The following is a 13,005-nucleotide window of genomic DNA, read 5'->3' on the forward strand; positions in this document are numbered from 1 at the left end:
ATTAGGGAGGGAAGGAGTCCAGGGTGCTGGCTGAAGAGCCACTGTCCACCCTCTTAAGGAAGGGAAGCAAGGATGAAGGTGGCAGGAAAGTTGGAGACAGCAAACAGGTGACAGCCGAGGAAGCCAGAAATGGTGTCTGTGCTTGAAAGACCTCCACCTGCAGGCCCCAGGTGCTCATCCTGCCTCCCCCATGGCATCCAGAGCTAGTCAGGTCCCTTGCACAGTGACCGCAGATAGTCCCTTAATGTCTTCTCCACAATGGACACAGCATATGCCTGAGCTGCGTAGATGGCAGTGCAGGTGCCCACGGCAAAGCCCAATACTGCTGATGCCCTCAGTTTCACCTCCACATAGCCAGCCAGGAAGCCCTTGAGGAATGGGGAGGACAACAGCGAGCCGTCCTGGCCCACACCACTGTTGACTTCATCTTCCACACGCCGCTGCAGGCTCTCCAGCTGGTCCTTGAGAAACGCCAAGTCCTTAAGCTTGGGCAGAGAATCCTTGTCATCCGCCATTTTCCCCGCTGAACTTGTTGCGCAGGCGCAGCCCCGCCTCCCTCCTGTCAAGGGTTACGGCCATCTTTACTGAGGACGGAGGCACTTCCGGGGCATTTTTGGAAAGGGTGGAGGCGCTTCCCTGATGGCCAAGCTTTGGAGGTCTCCTTCTGGCAGATACTACCACGTGACCCGTCCCGTCGCATCCCGGGCTGTGTGTGCGCACGCGCATACAACTTGTGTGCATTGATCTCACCCGTGCGCGTGTGCGGGCGACGCACGTTCGCTTGGCCAGTCTTCCGCGGCTTGGTGTGCTCACGGTTGCGGCGTGATGTCAGCCGGTGCGCTGGCGGCGGTTCGTCTCGCCCGGACTCACGCACGGAAACGTGCTCATTAAAATTATTTTTAAATTTTTATTACTGTTAAAAAAATTTTTATGTAAGTTAAGTCAAATAAATTTTTTAGTGTCATTGAGTCTATTCCATCTCCTGGTGACCCTGTGTACAGCAGAGAGGAACCCTGCTCCATCTTTTTGCACCATCCTCTCTCCTTCCTGCACTGTATCAGACAATGCTCTGCTGCTATTCATAGGGTTTTCATGGCCAATTTTTCAGAAGTGAGTGGCCAGGTCCTTTTCCCAGTCTGTCTTAGTCTGGAAGCCCCACTGAAACCTTTCCACCACCGGTGACCCTGCTGGTATTTGAAATACCCGTGGCATAGCTTTCAGCATCACAGCAACACACAACCAACACGATGTGACACCTGACAGATGGGCCATGTGGTTCCCTGACCAGGAGATGAACCTGGGCTGCAGTGGCGAAAGCACTGAATGTTAACCACTAGACCACCAGGGCTGGCAAGTAACAAATTAGGATATGATAAAAAGTGAGGACTGATTCATCTCTTAAGATTTTGTGTCCATAAAGGGAAATGATAAAGAGGAAACACAGGGAAACTAATACATTCTTAATTTATTATTTTTTAAAAAACTCATGAAGCAACATTACAGCTTAACTGATATTGAATGATCTTTCTTACTTCATCCTCCCCAAATGTCAACCTATATGACATAATTGCTTTAAAAAAATTATCTATAGTTCTTTAATTTCCTTGTCATTAGGTATAACTGTTATACATCTGAATCGTTTTTTGTTCTTTTCAAAAATTTCTGAGCATTTATAATTTCAGTGTTTAAGGAGGCATCCATAGAGAAATCCTGGAAAGTGAATGATCACAAATACAGGCAAAACGTGCAAGATGTCTAGCTGTGGGTGAGTGACCAGAACACGGTGGAGTCAGTACTAGAACGAGAAGGAAAACCACTTACTGGAGAAAGAGTTTTCAGTCCTGGGGTGAATGATGTCTATTCTGGTGCTGTTTATCCTGGTAACTCAGTAGAAAACAGTTGTAATGGTTGAGCCATGTTGACTCTGTCTTCAAAGTGTACTTTGCTCTTTCTGGCCAGCATGCAAATCATGCAAATACTCTAGAGGTACTTTTCACAATCTAAGATTTATTCCTTGAAAGGACAGGTGACTTACATAGTGTACATAGTATTAACATCTGTGAGCAGCATGCATTTGAGAACATTCTCCAAAGTCCTGACATAGGCTGAGGGACCGTAGTAAATTTCTTACCTAACCTTTGTGTTTTAGGTGAGGGAATTCAAGTCAGAGATGTTAATTGTCCAAGATTTCATTGTAGCAGAGCCGAGACTATAACCCAGGTGTCTTCTGCCCAGTCTGATGCTCGGGATTTAGCCCACCATTCTACCAAATGTGTTACACCTGGGTCGTTATTTGAGGTTTAATATGATAATGTACTGTCTGACCTCAGTGGACCCTTTATTAGTTCTTGTGGGTGTTTCAAATCTTCTCTACTCTCATGAAATCCTGTTCCTGTCATTTCTAGCCAAAGTGTCTGGTCAACAATGGCTAGATTGACAGGTCCTCAGTTTCTTTCAACTCGACTCTATAAGCCACAAATTGTAAATTTTGACAATTGAAGACTAAGTAAAATTCTCTTATTTTTTTCTCCAATATGAATTCATTTGTACATCCATTCAGTAAGAATTTATTGACCAGGCAATAAGGGTTCAGTGTGAGCAAAATAGACATGGTCTCTATTCTCAGAGAGCTTCTAGTCTGGAGGAGACACACATTCATCAACTAATTGACTAAGGAGAGTCAAATTCCAGGAACTAAGGGAAGGGGCACACTTCCCTGATAGTCTACAATAAAGGAGTCTGACCTGAACTGTCGTCAGAAGAGAGCGTCCCTAAAGAAGCAGCATTTGAACTGAGCCTGGAAGTGTTGGAGTTAACAGAGCTCAGGGCTGGGTGTTGGGAGCGTTCTTGACAGAGGATATAGAATTTCCTCTTGTGGTGGGAGAAAGCACGAGGAGTTTCAGAAACTGAAATAAGGCCACTGCCTAGAGGGTGGAGGACAGAGGAGAGCGACAGAGATGAGGCCTGAGAGGTAGGTGTGGCTGACTCAATCAAGAGTGCCTTACAGGTCAGGTCAACATTTTAAAGATTTTTTATTTTATTTTATTTTATTTTATTTTAATTTTTTTTCCTTTTTCTCCCCAAAGCCCCCCAGTACATAGTTGTACACTCTTCATTGTGGGTCCTTCTAGTTGTGGCATGCGGGACGCTGCCTCAGCGTGGTTTGATGAGCAGTGCCATGTCCACGCCCAGGATTCGAACCAAGGAAACACTGGGCTGCCTGCAGCGCAGCGTGAACTTAACCACTCGGCCGCGGGGCCAGCCCCCAGGTCAACATTTTAGACATTATGCTAAGAGAGAGAGGCAGCCTCTGGGACTATGTTGATCTGCCTTTCTGTTTTGTCTCTAATGGTGATGATATATACTTATGCTTAGAATTGTTTTTCACTGCTTCATTTGGAATTCTTAAGAAAGAAATGTATCCTCTAGAGCTTGTGTGACAGTGTCCTACTGTTGGCAGGGTATGAGTGATGGATTTGAGCTTCTCATTGTCATAGAATTGTCATAGCGATGGGGCAATTGCTCCTGAATGGGAAAAGGGATAGTGAGGCTGTTGTTGACTTAATTCTTAAGCCAGAGACAATGCTCAATTATTTAAAGCTCGATGTTTTAAATGTTAGAGTAAGATGTTTACTTCGTGAATTAAGGGACATAAAGATGAAAATGTCATGGTCCTGTGCTTAAGGAGAGTTGATCATATATCTCTTTCTTTTGCTTCCTATTCTTTTCCAAACAGACCAAACTCTAAGGAAAGATATGTGGTTGAAAAGAAGTAACATTTTTTTTTTAAAGTAAACAGAAGTGGCAATATAACTCAACCAGGCTTTTGATAGAATGGTAATTTTCCACCTTAAATTTATTGTTAACTTTGAAAATTCCATTTATGCTTAGAGACTCAAAGTGTACACTGTTTAAAAGTTATGCTTTGTCTTAAGTTTATGCCAATCATAGATTTTATTTTTAAGGAGAAATTCTAAGAGCAGTGGGGAAGGGAAAGAGTCAGATGTCCAAGGGCTTAGAGTCCACAAGGGCTTGTGAGAGGCCAGCACTGGAGTAGATACTCCGGAAAGACATGGCCCCTTGAAAAGCTTGTACCCTGGGAGAAAGGTAGACGAGCAAGTCTCTAACCCAGAGAAAGAACCAGGACTGGCTTGTTCTAACTGCAGGTGGGAAGAAAACATCTGCTGTGAGAAATCTAAACCAAACCTGTATCTCAAATAGGTTTAGAGTCAAAATCTATACTACTTGCATTGTGGAGCAGTTCAAATCAAGAAATTGACATAAAATCAGTTTCTATACTTATCTATTTATCTATCTATCATCATCTCTCTCCATCTCTGTATTGCCTTGGGGTACCTGGAAGAAGCAAGCACAAATCTACATAAAGGGGTCATTTCTACCAGTCAGACCTAAGGGATTCCCACAGTAGACTAAAAAAAAGTCTGATAATGGCGAGTTAGAATCAGTCGATCAGTAAGACAAAGGAACACTCCACCACAGGGAAGATCCTCCTCACCACAAATGAGAGGAATTAATACACTCAGAAAGGGAGGTAATGCAGCGGTCTGAAAGGTGTTATACGATACCGTGTGTAAAATGATTAGTGATGTAAAAGAAGGATTTGAAGTCATAAGGAAAGAATAAAATGCTTTGAGAAAAAAGGGAAGAATTGAAAAAGAACAATATGGAACTTTAATAAATTTAAAAAAAGTCATTGAAATTAAGATTGCTCTGGCCATGTCAAACAGCAAACTTGACATAACTTGAAGAGAGAGTTAGTTAACTGGACTATACAACTGAGAAAATTACCCATAACCCAACACAGCTGTAAAGATACGGAAAATAAGAAAGAGATTTAAGAGACCCAGAGGCTGTACTGAGATGGTCTAACACAATTCTGATAGAAGTTCTAGGAGGAGAGAATAGAGAGAATGGAGGAAAAGCAAGGCTGGGCATTTTCCAGATGAGGAAATATATGAATCCTCAGTTTCAGGAAGTACAAAGAGCCTTGAACAGCCTAAATAAAAATAAATTATTACATAAATACATCATAGTTACATAGTAAATCACCAAAGCCAAGAAGAAGAATCTCAAAGGGAGCCAGAGAAAAAAGAACAATTATGTTCACAACAGATTTCTCAACACTGAAAGTCAGAGGGCAATGTAATAGCATCTTCATGGGGCTGGGAGAAAAATAGTTATCAACCTACATGTTGATATCCGGCTGAACTATCATTCTCCAGTGAGGCAAAATACCTACATTCAGACAAAGACTGAATTTACCTATCACAAACCTCACACAAAAGTATGTTACAGAAAAACATAAATGTGGAGAGAAAAACTTTAAAACCTTTGCAAGAAAATATAAAGAATATTTTTGTGATCTCAGGGTGTAAAAGACTTTCTTAAATAGGCCCTAAAAGGAGAAGCCAAAATAAAAAGATTGATAAATTCTACTACGTTAAAGTTTTAAACTCTTGTTCAGCAAAAGACACCACATACAAAGTTTAAAGACAATCTAGTGGAAGATGGCAATTGCAATGCATGAAACTGTTAGATTAGTATCCAGAATATGAAAAAACACCAAAAGTTACAAACAACCCAATAAAAAATAGAAAATGGAGATGCAAAAGTAATTCGCAGAAAGTATGACTCTTACGGCCAATGAGCATATGAGAGTTGCTCAGTCTTATTAGCCGTCAGGGAAGTACCATTAAAACAATAATTATATCAAATTTATACCCACTATATTGGCAGAAATTAAAGTCTGTTAGCACCAAATATCGGAGAGGATTAGGGAAAATACAAATTCTTTTACCGTGCCAGTGGGAGTAAAAACTGTTATTCAGTTTGGAGAACAACTCATAACTATCTATTGAGAATCAAAAGGAGTAATTTCAGTTCTAGGAAAACATTCCAATGAAACTCACGCATATGTGCAAGAATACTTACACATGGGTGTTTATCACAGCAATGTCTATAATAGGAAAAATTGGAGACAATGGCATTGTCCATAGTAGCGTGTCAGATAAATAAATCATGTTCCTGCAGACAGCAGAATGACTGCACTGCATTTACGTCTGTCACCATGGGTATCTGCAAACATGCTGCTGAGTGGAGAAAAACAAGTTATAAAGTGACACACACATGAATCCAATTTTATAAGAATTAAGAATACATCAAACAATACTGTATGAATACTAATATGTGTGGTAAAAGTGTAAAAACGTGAATGTGGGGACTTTAGTGGTTAGTTCTGGGGAGGAAGAAATGAAAAAGAGATCAAGACTGGGCTTTCAATTTTTAATATGGAAAATTGTCACATGTTTGTCTTATGGATAATGAATATCCCTTATATTTTGTTCTTTTAAGTATGTTTGAATACTTTATAATTTAAAATAAAATATTTCAAATGATCATGCAAAATCAGAATAAAATACAGCCAAGGGTGATGCCCACAGGATGACTGGTTACGAAAGAATCTTTCCAGGAGCCAATCAGGACCTTGAGTTCCAACCTCTCTGTCAGGAGCAAAGGAATGTTATGTTTCAAACTTCAAATGTTCGTTTGAGGGATTCTGTTGGGTTTTCCGCCAAGGTAGAAACGTGGCTTTTGGAGTTGGTAAACAAGTAGTGTTTGGGGTGATTTCAGGTTTTTCAGAATGCTCTCTCTGATGACTCAAGGCAGATTACAAATGGCACATTACAAATGTTGCTGGTCCTCAAGTCACTAGTCCATCAGGTAAGAGAGACCAAGGGCTCTGAATTCTGAGTAGATGATTAATAACAAGTAAGGTTTTCCTGGGGCTAGGCCTTCAGCTCAGGTGCTCTTGTTCTGCAGGTGGATTTGTGGGGTTCCTCTCAGTAACAGTAACCACGAGTGGAAAGGAGGCAGGCATCCACCTCATATGACCGTGGCTCATGGCAAAGAGCACTCATGCGTCCATGAAGCCTGTGTTGTGGCACTTCTATTTATTCCTCTCACAGCTTTCCTCAATCTTTCCACTTGAGATGCTGTTGTCAATGTAGATTTTAACCGTAGTTCTCATGAATAAATTGTTGGAACTGGAGGAAATTTGCAAAATCATTTCAATCATTTGCAGCCTTTTTAAAGAAGTGACTAAGTGCCAATTAAGTACTTCAAAACCAGCAACACTGGTCAGCTGAATTTTCTTACCAGTTAGTATTGGTGAAGCTCTAGACAGTAGCTGTTTTATTTATATAAACTTTTAATTTTAGAATCATTCTACATTTGCAGAAAGTTGCAAATACAGGACAGAAAGTTCTCCTGTATCCCTTACCTAGTTTCCCCTGTTGTTAACATCTTACATTACTATCTAGGCGGTATTTTAATTTCTCCCTTGTTTAGGGATGTGGACACATTTTACTCACAGACTTGAGACCTCAAAGATTTTACTGACATGAAAGCATATGGCAAAATTAAATGGTATTTTATTTATAAAGTAACTAGAAAATAAAAAATTATACCTTAGCAAAATAATGGAAATGTTTGAAAATTACTGGCATGGTTGGTGCATGCTACATGTAAGTGCTCAACAAATATTTGTTGAAAGACTGAATAAATGAATGCAGAAGCCATCTCTGTGTACCCTATTGAGAACCTCAAGTTCTTATAGCTTTCACAGAAGATCAAATTACTCCATACATAAGCTGTTCTGCCTTACCTAGGTTGGAATTCTTGCTGTTGATGGTTTAAGGCCTAATTCATTCTTAATATTGTGGAATCTTGGGGTTTCCTCCATCTCTCAACTTATTTTAAACTACCAATAGGTAATACTGAATGCCTATTATTTGCCCTGTCCTCTGCATCATGGTGAATACTAAGTACAAACTTTGGAACTTTAGCTTTTCCCTATAGCTGTTTCCTTTCTTTAAGACAATAGATGATGCCTTGGTATCTTAATGAGCAAAGCTAGATCCTATATTATCTTGTGAAAGGAGATTCATTTTTCTTGGGATACCAACATTGGCATTAAATATTATATGGAAAAATCATCTTTGGTAGTGCCCATGTGTCCTTTTTAACAGTCTTCAATCTGAGTAAAAAGAAGAAACTGAAATATTTTCATCAAGAAAAATTATTTATTTGGATGATAGGCTATTCAGCAATTAATCTTTTTATGTTTTCAGAATTCAGCCGTGAAAATGGTTTTGTCAAGACAAGTTTCTCTCAATGTTCAAGAAATCATGAAAAACACTGAAGATGAGCAGAAAGTCAATGAGCTGCAAAATCAACCTTTAGAATTAGATGTTATGTTAAGAAATGAACAATTAAAAGAGATAGAGGTATGGAAGCAAGAAAAACACTGACAACATGATTGCATCATTTATCCAGTGCAATACAATATATTTTAATTACCAAAAACTTGCTTGGGCAGAGTGAAAAGTCTTATTTAACCTTCGCCTGATGATCAATTTGGTCACTCTAATTATGTACTAATCAGTAAGTTGTATAAATCTTTCCGTTTAAAACGTGGAAGAGTTTAATGAACATTAGTCTTCTTTCTCTTTCACAAAGTGCCTAAAAGCTTACTTACTCAGTAACAAAATTTGGAGATTCTGACTTGTCATCTTTCCTTTTCTCAGTCGTATGTATTCTTCTGATTCTGACAAATTCCTTTTATTTCTCCAAATTATCAGCATTTGGGGGTACTCCTTCTTTGTTTTTACAACTGTGTTTACATAGATGTAATTGTGTGTTTATGTACTTATAGCTATGCAAAGTAATCTGAAAGGCCAATACATGGCTGTGTTTTTAAAGATTACCCCTACAATTTTAACTAAGCTTACATAACTGTAAACCTGTATCTAAAACAGGAAAAAGAGGTGATGCCTGTAAATAATAAAAATAAGATAAATCTTCCTTTGGGCATTACAGAACCCTTTAACATGGTAGGGTGATCTAACTGCTATTAAATGCTAGCCCAATGGTGAGTTTTACTCTAGATTTTACCCAGATTTTAGTGAGAAGTCTTTTAAATGTCAGGGTTTCTGTGTGTGCAAATGAAACATTTAAAACGTCTTCTTGGGCCAGAATGTGTGTTGGAAGGAAGGAGGAAGGGAAAGAAAATGAGTGAATGAATGAATGAGTGAATGAGTGTGTATTTACTGATTTTCTTGACTTATTTATAGGAACTGTATACCCACTTGGAAGCAAAGAAAGCAGCCATTGAACCACTGGAAGAAACTGAATCCCTCAACGAAACAGAAGCCGGTGCCTCGGTTCTGCCCAGGGCAAGGCATTCAGTGCACCGCTTGGACAGTCTGCTTCAGGCACTTGCTACTTTGAAGAAAAATAAAGAAAGCCAATATTGCTGCCTTAAAGATTTTCAGGAACGCCTTGCCGCAATTGAATCCTTGATGAGAGCCTTGTTGACAGAAAAGGAAAGTCTAAAAGTGTAAGTGTTAAGAATTTAGGACTTCATTCATTTTACTCAAACACAGCCTCCACTACCTAGGACAGGCCCAGAGTTTTATGAGTTTATACCATGAAAAGATATTATGATTTTCATACTACAATATGGAAATTAATTCCATATGGAAGCCATTTAAGAAAATCGGTTGGTTTCATGCAAAAAATGTTTATTAATTTTTTTAATTAAATGAATTTTACAAATTAATCTGTTAAACAATTAATTCACAGTATAAATATCTGCAAAATAGGTTTAAGTTCTATGGAGTTCAGTATTCTTTTTGTCAAGAATGTATTCTAAACTTCAGGGGTGGAGAGAAACATATATACAATTGTTTAGTATCAGCATAATTTGTTTAAATCATTTGGAACATAGTGAATATGTATGTATTGTAATGACTTCTTTAAAAATATATGCATTTCTTTTGGCTTTGAAAATGATGGCAAATGGTTGTAGATATAGTTTTAATGTATAAACACTTTCTTGTTATTAAAAATGTTTATTTTATTTTATACTTATGCCTAAATGAGGTTTACTTCCAGTGATATCCCTTGAGGAAACAGTTTTATATTAAAAAGATTAGCCTGATGCTTACACCTTCTTGGTCAGCATTTTTATCATTATTGTTGGAAAAATGGTAACAAATGGATTAGATGTAGTAGTAATTTCTCTTAGTCCTAGACTAACCTTTGTGCGAGGTTCTGATTTTTATTTTAAGGACAGAGTACTCTTATAGACAATCTAATCTTCTGTGAATTCAAAGTAGAATTAATTTCTTTTAATGACCTCTAACTGTATGTGGATATATAATAGATATTAACAAGCTCCATTTTTCTTCTTTTTCTAGGGGATCACTAGACAGTGTAACCTATCTGGACAAAATTAAAAAATTCCTGGCATCAATAGAAAAAGAGAAAGGCTCTTTAAGCAAGGTGAAAATAGAATGGGAAAATTTATCAAACTGTCCGACTGACATGGATAAGAAGTTGTTGGAAAGCCAGATCAAGCAACTCGAACATAGTTGGGAACAAGTGGAACAACTGGTCCAAAAGAAGTATACTCAACAAGTAGTGGAACACGATGAATTTACATTTCTCAGGAGTAGGATTCAAGACCTGGAGACTCGTCTGCAGCAGCAGCAGCAGTGCTTACTGTTAAGGCTGAACTCTCCAGAACAGGAAGAGAAGCAAAGCATAGTTGCCTTGGCCACTGAACTCCACACTATCAAGCATAGATTTTCTGTTTTGAAGGGGCAAACTGAACTTCAGATGAAGAGGATTTGGGGAGAAAAAGAAAAGAAGATTTTGGAAGATGCAATAAATAATTTGCAGAGGCAATTGGAAGCATTGGAGCCATTAAACATAGAAGTGGAAAATCAGATCAAGAATTGTGATGTAAGGAACGAGATGAAGGAGACTATCTTATGGGTCAAGAATCTGTTAGGTGAACTCATTCCTACCATTTCCCTTTTCCCAGACAACATTCTTTTACAGATCAGAAAATGCAAGGTGACACATGAGGGCATTCTGGATAAGCAGCAGGCTGTGGAGTCATTGGTCAAAGAGGTCAAAGATAACATTCCTAACTTTACAGCACATGAGAGCGATGATTTAAATAACCTCCTACAGGACTTACAAAATCAATACCAAATGCTAGTTTTAAAATCAACTCAAAGATCACAGCAATTAGAATTTAAATTGGAAGAAAGAAGCAAATTTGTTGCATCAATAGAGAAGGTTCAGCTTTCACTTCAAGGAAATGAAACACTAATAATCCCCCAAATGGAAACAACTTCCACAGAAACTGAACTGGAACATCAGCGTGTCACTTTGACAACTTCTCAGAAGGAATTGCGAGAAATTGAGAGTGTACTCTCAGCATGTCTTGAGGAACTAACAGACATCTATAAGGATCTAAGTGTGTTTGAAAAATTATTTCTGGATGATCAGTTGAAAAATCTTAAGACTAGAGCCAACAGAACTCAAAGATTCATTCAGACTAAACATAATCAAGTAGAACACAAGCTAAATTTTTACAGAGAATTCCATGAAAAAACATCTGCACTTCAGAAGGAGGTTGATAATATACAGCACAATGAACTGCTGCTAAATCAAGAAGTAAATCAAGATGTTAAAGAGCACTCCTATCATCTTAAAGACCGACTCGCTGGTATTCAATCTAGTATCTTACGAGTATTGAAACTTAAAGAAGTGTTTGACTGTGCAGGACTAAACTGGGATTGTTCACAACTTGACCAGTTGCAAACTCTAGTATTTCAAAAAGAAAAGGAACTTGAAGAAAAAATTAAGCAATTGGACACATTTGTGGAAGAATATGGCAAATATCAAGCATCCCTAAGTGAATTGAGGGCTGTGGATTTGCAAATTAAGAAAAGGGCTGAAGCAGTACTAAAAACGCCTAATACTTCATCAGAAAGCAGTCTGCTCAATGCTCAGATTTTGAATCAGAAAATAGAGAAAGCCATATGCTTGTCTCATGAGATAATAAAGAAATTAAGTGAAAATAAAGCCTTCGATGACTCATTCAAAGAGAAAGAAATACTACAAATAAAGCTGTATGTAGAAGAACATGGTACATTGCGCACAGTTCTCCAAAACATAGCACTAGAATTCCAACCGAAAGAAATGGATGAAGAGAATTTTCAGGACAAACTGGAACATTCCTTACATGTTTTAAATCAGATAAAATCTCAGTTACAGCAGCCTTTACTTATAAGTTTGAAAACCGAACATATTCAAAGTGAAAAGGATCATTGTGAAGCGTTTCAAGAACAAGTTCAGGCAGAAATATGTAGCGTTAGAGCTGTGACTGTTGCTGAGAAGCAAAGAGAAGAAAACTCTTTTGAAGCCAGTGATACGGAGTCAAAACTACGTGACATTGAAGATCTTCACATGCAGCTTAGTGCAAGTCTTGATTTGCGCACAGTAAGTTTTTTTTTTAATTCAGTGGTTAATTCATTTATCTTTATGTCATGATTTTATGTTTTAATCTAGTTAATGTCTGCACTTCTCAAGAAGTTACAGGTTCCACAGGAAAATTCTCTACAGGAGAATAGCCATTTAAAGAATTGCAATGGGCTGGTTTATAATCCCGACTCATTCTACATCTAAATTCTTTGTCTTATAGTTTAGAAGAAGATGAGTTTGACACCTTTATTTCTATATTCCTTGTAGCATCTGTTGAGCTCAGGACAAAGTTTGGGTTTTTTCGTTTGTTTTTTAGAAAGAGTAGGGCATGGTGGAAGAAATATGGTGTAGAGAAACACAGAATAATAACTCCACATTTACTTAGGATTTACAATGTCTAGGCACTGTGCTGAACGCTTTACCTTTAATTGTCACAGCAACTCTGGGAGGTGGGTGCTATTATTAGCCTCATTTTAAAATAAGGAAATTGAAGTTCAGAAACATTCATTTTCTCAGGGTCTTGTAACACTAACAGAACCAGGATTCAAGTTGAGATCTGTCTGATTCTAGTGCAGGGTCATCAAATTAAGGCCCGTGGGCCAAATTGCCCACAGTGCCTGATTTTATAAATAAAGTTTTATTGGA

At 38.3% G+C, this 13,005-nt stretch overlaps 2 protein-coding genes across 9 annotated transcripts in view; one reads left to right on the forward strand and one right to left on the reverse strand.

The window, feature by feature from the left end:
• Nucleotides 1-13,005, forward strand: part of SYNE2 (spectrin repeat containing nuclear envelope protein 2) — a 296,778-nt gene that overhangs the window by 147,609 nt on the left and 136,164 nt on the right. For all 8 annotated transcript variants that reach the window (XM_023627878.2, XM_023627880.2, XM_023627881.2 and 5 more), the window contains 3 exons: nucleotides 8,151-8,306; nucleotides 9,153-9,418; nucleotides 10,281-12,378. In XM_023627878.2, the coding sequence (XP_023483646.1) occupies nucleotides 8,151-8,306; nucleotides 9,153-9,418; nucleotides 10,281-12,378 (2,520 nt within the window). The remainder of the gene's footprint in view (nucleotides 1-8,150; nucleotides 8,307-9,152; nucleotides 9,419-10,280; nucleotides 12,379-13,005) is intronic.
• On the reverse strand, nucleotides 28-2,250 carry LOC138920522 (SLC35A4 upstream open reading frame protein-like). Its single transcript, XM_070249226.1, has one exon. The coding sequence runs from the start codon at nucleotides 513-515 to the stop codon at nucleotides 204-206; it is 312 nt and encodes a 103-aa protein (XP_070105327.1). The 5' UTR covers nucleotides 516-2,250; the 3' UTR covers nucleotides 28-203.

The sequence above is a fragment of the Equus caballus genome, chromosome 24 (assembly GCF_041296265.1).
Source record: "Equus caballus isolate H_3958 breed thoroughbred chromosome 24, TB-T2T, whole genome shotgun sequence".
Lineage (NCBI taxonomy): Eukaryota > Metazoa > Chordata > Mammalia > Perissodactyla > Equidae > Equus > Equus caballus.

What these genes read in the sequence shown, in the direction of transcription:
- LOC138920522 (XM_070249226.1), bottom strand. Translation starts at nt 515, where the DNA reads ATGGCGGATGACAAGGATTCTCTGCCCAAGCTTAAGGACTTGGCGTTT.